The sequence below is a fragment of the Phaseolus vulgaris genome, chromosome 3, assembly GCF_000499845.2.
Source record: "Phaseolus vulgaris cultivar G19833 chromosome 3, P. vulgaris v2.0, whole genome shotgun sequence".
Taxonomy (NCBI): domain Eukaryota; kingdom Viridiplantae; phylum Streptophyta; class Magnoliopsida; order Fabales; family Fabaceae; genus Phaseolus; species Phaseolus vulgaris.
In genome coordinates, this window is record NC_023757.2 from 51,725,239 (window position 1) to 51,733,076 (window position 7,838).

A 7,838-nucleotide genomic window follows, 5' to 3' on the forward strand; every position below is an offset into this window, starting at 1 on the left:
TTTGAAGCTTGCAGAAAAAAATCATAGTATTACTATACTGTTCTCAGCATTAACACAAGTCCAGTGTTGTTCTCCGTAAACAATCTGTACAAAAACATCATCGTCCTTGCCGTGGAGTTTGATTCCTTCACAATGGCAGCATTTGGTTTGGATACAAAAACATTTTGTTCTGTTTGAAAGGAAGCAGGTGATACATAATTATGTATATAGGAAACTCTTCTCTATAAATTAACAAAATCAGATTTGTGGGTTGCCACTTGTTCTTTTGACAAAGTTGAACTTCAATGATTCTTGGCTCATCCCTGAAATCGCTTTCGTTTTGCCTCTATACTACTACTCATGTTCAAGTTCCATAGTTTGTCATCTTGAACCTTGTTTGGATGAATACCATAGCTTTTTCTGGCATACTAATACCTTCTGAGTGTCACTGCCACTCTCAGTATCTTCCTTTCGGCATTCCCAACGCATGCCCTTGCCAAGGGTTGCTATAGCATTGGTAAAATAACTGGATTCTCGAAAGATTGCATAACCCCAAGGTCGCAAGATTCTATCCATTTCCAGCAACACATTCTTCATTTCACACCTGCCATACAACAACCTTTGTCAGAACAGTCAAATCAAGTCATGTATACACACACTGCAAGTTGAATAAGCAGTTCAATTCAATCACCTGTGGCTTTCTGCTGTAAACAGACCATCAAGATGAAGTAGGTCATATGTTCGAGGATATGTAGAAAAAGCTTCACACCTACCATGAGAAATGAAACCAACATCAGATTTTACAAGATAAAAGGTATTAAGATGAACTTTAAACTTAACTCAACCTCATAAAATCGGTTTATAAGATATTTGCATGCACATATATACTATGAAATTTTTTAATCTCTAGTCGATATAAATAAAAATCTTGTGTTTGATATCCAGTTATGCAAAATTACCAGTCGTGGATGGTTCCAATAAGGCCTCGATCAAACACCACAGGAAGTGAATTGGAAGCATAAGATGAGACTACATTCATGACCCAAACAGGATCATCAATCAAGGCGGCAGCAAAACCTCCATATACTGTGTTCATGTCCATTACATTTCGTATTTTGTCGGTACCAAGTTCAGGGATCAACTTCTTGTAGTACCCTACATGCTTTTTCCACTCACTGTCATCGTGTTTTAAAGTGCTATCACTCCCATGATAAACCAGTGAGATTCGTTCTGGTGTAACATGCAATCGTTCAGGCCACTTAGAAATGGATGAGAGACCTGATTTCTTGAACTTAGGATCTGGAACCACCACACAAGCACGAAGAGGAGTATACCATGCTGAATCTGGTTCGAGGCTATCATCACATTTAGGTGGAAAGGTATCTCTAGCTAGCTCATTATAGCAATTGTTATCTGGAGACTTCCGCCATACAGCAATGTCACCCTTTTTCTTGTACATTGTAAAGCACAATGAAGTCAGCAATTCCTGCAACTTCTCATAATCTGATCTTTGTTCTTCAATGGTTGTGTTCCATCCACGCCACCTGCGCTCATAGTTGATTGGTGGACCAGACAAGACCCAAAATCCTCCAGGACGAAGAATCCGATGTATTTCAAGCAGATAAACTCCACCTATTATCAGATACCCAATAAGAAAGAATGAGAATCTAGATTCAAGCGAACATCTCAGCTTCACATTGATTAAAGATTAAAGGAAAATGTTACTTTGACAACGGTATATTAAAAGACATCAATTTACAACTCTGATTTGACTAATACAATTTCAAAATTGTTTCATTTTAGTAAAAATTAATTTCTCTTTCCAGTTGTAATCTGGTGCAGAGTTGTCAACATATCACCACTCTTGATTAAAATCCAAGTAGTAAACAAATTTCTGATAAAGGTTTTAAAATCCTGGTGCTCGTTGAAAACAAGATTTCAGCCTGTTTTGAAAGAACCTCGTGTATTTACAGCATATGCTGGAAATCCAAAAGTTAAGAGGCTACAAACTGGTAAGTATTAAAGATCATGATCACTAGAGTCTTGCATAAACATGAATAAATTCAGTTTAGATACTAAAAGTTCAAAAAACACAGGAAAAGGTACCAAATTCTGTCCAAGGTATGAGGCATCTGGAGCAATGAGCCATATCAAAGGAATTTGAAGGGAATGGAAGTCTCTGAGTAGAAATGACACCGAGAATTGCAGGGATACCACGCTCAAGAGCAAATTGAACCTGAGCTTCATGGTTATCTCTTGGTGCAAGAGAAAGAGTTAGAATCCCACGATCAAGCAAGTCACCACCCCAGCTAGCAACCTAAAGTGTAGAGTTGCACAGATTTATTGATGTAATGTAAGTCTTGGCTATAACATGTTTGAACAGTGATGCACAATAAATGAAGAACACAGTGTAACTCACCCCGCAACCAGTATCTATGGCAGTTCGAATAGTCCCATCTTTCATTTCTGGGATCAGATCTTGCATTAAATCAACATATTTGCCAACACCATTGGGGAACATAGTACCCCCACCGGGAAAGATAAATTTCTCTCCTTCCTTTTTCAACCAATGCTGATTAGACTTCTGCTTGTTAATCCAGTCATATGGAACATTCCTGAAATTATACACAGCAGAACACTTGAAGGAGTGGAAAATTATCAATTTCAGGAAATCTGTATTATTGTGAACATGTGTTAACTTATATAAGACATATATTGTACCTGTACCAGCACTCATCTCTGCTCTTTGGCCATCTAATTGGAGGCTTATACCCATCTGGGGGAGGAACTAAGCATTCTTTCCTCTCAAATTTCGGAGGGCAATGGCGTTCCAACAAAGTAAGCCGATAGGATCCAAATTTTCTCCATCTCTGTAAATTTAAGCATACTTAATCCATAAAGAAACTTTCTTCTACAACTTGTGTAGCATCAGAAAATGGATAGTGTTAGTATTACTTACCCTCGGATCGGTGCATGGAGTGTAGTCTTGATAGTCAGCACTGCATTCGGGAAAACTGGTGTATTTAATCTGCAGAGAACTTGTTGATGATTCCTTGGGGAATTCAATGGATTTCTGGCTGTAAATTGAGTCAAAACTATCCTTTTCAGAACAAAAGATTATACCCATATAGAAAGAAAATCCACATAGAACCACAAATATGATTGCCATAGGGACAATCCTGCTCTTGTCTGGCTGGGTGAGTGGTTTTCCATCTTTATTGTTCATTGTCTGTGAAATAATCAACTATCTGCACAAAAGCAAAAAACTCATTCAGCATCACAAACATGGAAACATGCAACCTCCTCCCCTTTTAAAGAATGATAACCCCAATTCATATCTCAGACATAGATATAGTCACTAACAAAAAAGAGCATTTGGAAGCACTCTAACCACCTGGCGTATTAAAAGTGAAAATGCCATCAGTTTCCTATCTACTCCAAGAACCAAACCAGCACATCGCTTACCTACTATGAGCTCATTCAACTTGGACAAAACCATTGTACCTAAATTATCCAATCATCCTAGTTTCACTACTGAAGTTATAGACGAAAAATAGATTAACATCACTGGATTACATCAATGAAAAAAGCAACAAAAACAAAAGAATCAATAAACCGTAAAGGACAAGCAATGTCGCTACTTACAAACACAAGACTTAATCAGGATTACCACAATCAGATCAATGCAAGAATACCCAAATTCCCATTTTTTATCCGAAATGAGGAACTAAAACATGACAAAGAGAATATGAAATGATAATTGAATTCCAGGTGGTCAATACTCAGTGATCAATCACAGTTCAAAGAGCAAAAAGGAACCTATAGATCATGCACCATGCTCTGTGACAAAGGAAGAAAACACAAACGTAACACAAAGAGCATCAAACAACAGGGATATAATAATCATTTCTTGGTATATGTTGTCCTCACTCAAACCGATGAATAGTTTTTCCCTGAATCATAGTTGTGTGAGAGTGAAACATTTGGGAAAAAAAAAAAAGCAAAGGTGAAAGAACCCTCCAATCCAAGCTTCAGTGGTTCACTTCAGAATAATATAACAACGCACTTAGTCCAAGAAAAAAAAACACAACAAGAGTTAAAAATGATTAAACCTCGTCTGATTGTGGAACAGGAAAAAGAATAAAACTTTTTGTCTTGTAAAAATATAGTAAAACAGGAAATTTAAGCCCAAAACAAGAGATGAAAGGATGCAAAGAACCCACATGCAGAAATCAGATCTGTGACAGAAAAGAATGGAAAGAGGAAGCATCCAAGAAGAGCAAGAATGAGAAGTATGGTAATAGAGAGAGATCTGACAGAAGAAAAGAAGATGGGAAAGAAGTGAAAGACATGAAAGAAGGGCACGTACATAGTCCTTGTGTGTGTTATCTCAACGTTTGGAACAATGAAAAGTGAAATCCAAACAGTGATCAGAGAGAGAGAAAAGATGAACTAAGAAGAAAAAGAGTCCATGCAACAAGCAGTCAGATACCTAATGCTGCTATCACTAATTTGCTTAGCACTATATATAGCATAAGTACAAAACCATGTGCTCATGTTTCTTTCTCTTCAATTCAACGTACCTTATCTCACTACTTTTTTATTCTACTTGTGACAAAACTATATAAATACAAGTTGTGTTTTAAAATATAAATTTCATTTTTTTTAAATGATATTCTTAATTTTTCAAATTGTTACATGCATTAAAACATAATTTATAAAAAAAATAATATTCTTAAACGAAAATGGTATCAAGAGCCCGATTAAGACTTCTATTAAAAAAAATTATTAAAAAGATTAAGAAAAAAAAAACCATCATAAGACAGGACTTTATATTGTCGATGTTGTCAAAGCTGTGATCTAAAAAATAAAAATTCAATATTTAAATAAAAAAGATGACTTTTACTATTTAAAAATAATGAAAATGACGTCGAATTTTCAAACACGAATTTTGTATAAAAACACAACTCGTTATTTTCGGTGACAAATTTAAAAATACCATTTTTATTTTTTTTAAAAACATATTCCATCAGATAAAAAAGTCGTCACACTCGATCTGTTGAATGACTTTAGAACATAGAAACTTAATTATAAATAAAAGAAAATTAAATTTTTTTATTATTAGAATATATTTAAAAATTTAGTTAAAAATTAAAAGTACTTGTGTTATTTTATGTGAAAAATTATGTGGGTTAATTTTAAATTGTGTGAATAAAAAAGTGAGAGCAGCTTTTAATTTTCTTTTTACCACTCTGTTGTGAGAAGTGTGAGGTGAATATGTGTATTAAAACCCTAGAAATTATGACTTTTGCTCAAACAAAGGACCCGCCACTGTCATTCTTTTTTAATCAGCTAAACAGAGTTTGCCACGTTCACAATTTAATCACCATCTTATCCCTAAATTTCTTTTTCTTTATTTTTTATTTAAATACATTTTAAAGATAAGATCGTGACAGAGTACGGATATCTAAAACAAACAATATTTCATATAGGTGATTGACTCTTGAACTGAAAGTCGAAACAAGTACAATTATGATTGCATCTCAAAACTCAACTTCTTAATTTCTACAATATACTACAAGAAAAACATACAATAAAAATTAATTTTAGAAACAAAAAATAATTAGTTATTATAATAAATAAATTAGAAACTATTTTAAAAATTAAAAAAAAATATTTTTAAATTGATTTATATTACTGTTAAATGATTTATAAATTGATATTTAGTTAGCTATCAAGGTTTTAACTACCAATTATTTATATTTTAAATTTGATAGCAAAAACTTTAGTTACTAATTAGATACCAATTTAGAAACCATTTAACAATAATAAAAATTAATTTAAAACCAATTTTTTTTAATTTCTAAAATAATTTCTAATTTAATCACTATAGCAACTAATTTTTTTTATTTCATAATTTTCTTCTTCTAATGATATTATCCCACATGCTTAATCATTTTGTAAAAAAGTATTTAATGGCACGTTGAGTATGATATTGTGTTGTGCATAATAATGAGAAGTGATGAACAACTAAGAAACAAACAAATCCTTAAAATGGTTATAATTAAAGTTCATGAAACATAGTAATGCTTCGTGCTTGCAATCATACCAACCATCATCTTTTATTAACTTCCATTAGTTGAAAAATTCAGTATGACACACAACACATCACCATGCATCAATAACTATCATCATAAATTCTAGTTAATGCAAAGTAGTTGCATAGTCTTCAAAAAGTGGAACTAAAATATGCATAAACAGAAATCGATGTTAATTTAACACCATCATCAATATTACAAGAAACTTTGGTGCAACGATGGAACATTTCAAACCACCATTTTTCTACTTTTGGATCATACTTTCAACTCTCTTTTTTCCTAAGGAAGGAGATGAACTCCAATACCAGAATCTTTTTAACTAATTTACATAATATTCAGCTAACACAACTAATTCCTAATTACACATAATATTCCATTTGGTTCTTTTTATAATAACCAAATAAAGTCATCCTTTTCATAAAATATGAAGAAAAAAAATTCTTCATTGCTAACATGTCTTTTTTGTGAAGTTTGGTGAGGTAGGTAGGTACACGACTTTATTACCCCTTCTTTCAATTCTCCATACTCTGTTTTCAATGTAATTTTATTAAATAATAAAATAATATATTTAAGATTCTGTATTTAAATAAATCTAAAAATAAAAAATACTTTTGTTGGACATTGTCTGCTTTTCAATTGTTGATTTTTGAAAAAAAACCCTTTTGTAAGTTGAAGGATGAATGAATATATAAACTATCATTGATCTCGACTTCTTAGCGATGTGAAACTATATTGTTCGTATCAAAATATAATCTAACCAGTTTTATAAGATTGATAAAATAAAAAACATTTTTTTTACATTGTTGGAGATCCCACATCAACTAGAGATTAAGACATTTCAGTGTATATAAGTGGGTGCAAACTTCAACCTTATGAGTAGATTTTATGAGGTTGAGTTAGATTTAAAGTCCACTTTCTTAACATGGTATCAGAGTCATTTCGAGCCTATCCTAACAAATATTTGTTGGGTTTAGCAGGTAACTTGCTATCGGCCGACCACCAATAATAAGGATATTTTAAAAATATATAAATTAATACATATTAATTAATTTTATAAGATTTAATTACACTCAAAATTAATTTCTTTATAATTTTATTAAAATATAAAAAAAAAACTTATTCTTGTAAGATTTGTATTAAAAAATTATAAATAATATGATATAATCACAAAAAGCTAAATAAAACATATGATATGATTTTGGATGGTCTAATAAATGATTCTAAAAAGGAAAAATTAAAGAGGGCACTTTCTGATTGTTGACTTTATTAATTTATTGTTTTTGTTCTTGTTATTCCATTATTGCTGCTACTGTCAAAGTTGAGCACGTCGATGTCACACAGAAGAACGTGAATCACCCACTCCCATTTATGCCACAAGCAATCAAAAGTATGAACAAAGTTGTGGAAAAATTCCTTGCTTTGAAAATCGAGATTTAATATCAGTCACGTATTCAACTTTCTACGAATTTTTTGTATTAATTGTTCTCACACATATTAAGAAAGTAATAAATGGTTGAAGGAAAGTAATAATTTACAACCGAAAGTTGAGTTTTAATTAACAAGGTTTTCTAATTTCTTTAAGATTACTTGCTTTTTTTAGTATAAATGTTCCATTCTTTTTGCTTCAGAAGAAGATGGTACAAAAATCTGGCTACAATTAAAAGTCAAAACTTAAATGCATTTTCTGAGATACTTTGCTCATTGTTCTGCTACTAAGAATTATAATTTCATTTTGATAATCTATATAATAAAAGTTTACAA

The 7,838-nt window shown here is 32.0% G+C and overlaps 1 protein-coding gene across 3 annotated transcripts; it reads right to left on the reverse strand.

Annotated features, from left to right (window-relative positions):
- LOC137808625 (probable methyltransferase PMT20) lies at window positions 1-4,565 on the reverse strand. 3 transcript variants are annotated; one of them, XM_068609836.1, is made up of 8 exons: window positions 4,349-4,565; window positions 2,939-3,227; window positions 2,701-2,849; window positions 2,399-2,594; window positions 2,086-2,296; window positions 939-1,611; window positions 671-748; window positions 1-583 (listed from the first exon to the last, which is right to left on the reverse strand). In XM_068609836.1, exons 2-8 carry the CDS (start codon window positions 3,203-3,205, stop codon window positions 361-363), a joined length of 1,797 nt encoding a protein of 598 aa, XP_068465937.1. In that variant the 5' UTR covers window positions 3,206-3,227; window positions 4,349-4,565; the 3' UTR covers window positions 1-360. The 3 variants fall into 3 exon arrangements, with proteins under 3 accessions (XP_068465937.1, XP_068465938.1, XP_068465939.1); XM_068609837.1 differs by lacking the exon at window positions 4,349-4,565 and adding an exon at window positions 4,203-4,348; XM_068609838.1 differs by lacking the exon at window positions 4,349-4,565 and adding an exon at window positions 3,799-4,052.
- Between the last annotated feature and the right edge of the window lie 3,273 nt (window positions 4,566-7,838).

Excerpts from the sequence above, each read along its gene's own strand:
- LOC137808625 (XM_068609836.1), bottom strand. The coding sequence starts at position 3,205 with ATGAACAATAAAGATGGAAAACCACTCACCCAGCCAGACAAGAGCAGG. Across the intron at positions 2,595-2,700 it reads AGAGATGAGTGCTGGTACAG|GAATGTTCCATATGACTGGA; the intron begins GTACAATATATG and ends GTATAATTTCAG. Across the intron at positions 584-670 it reads TTTACAGCAGAAAGCCACAG|GTGTGAAATGAAGAATGTGT; the intron begins GTGATTGAATTG and ends GTTGTATGGCAG.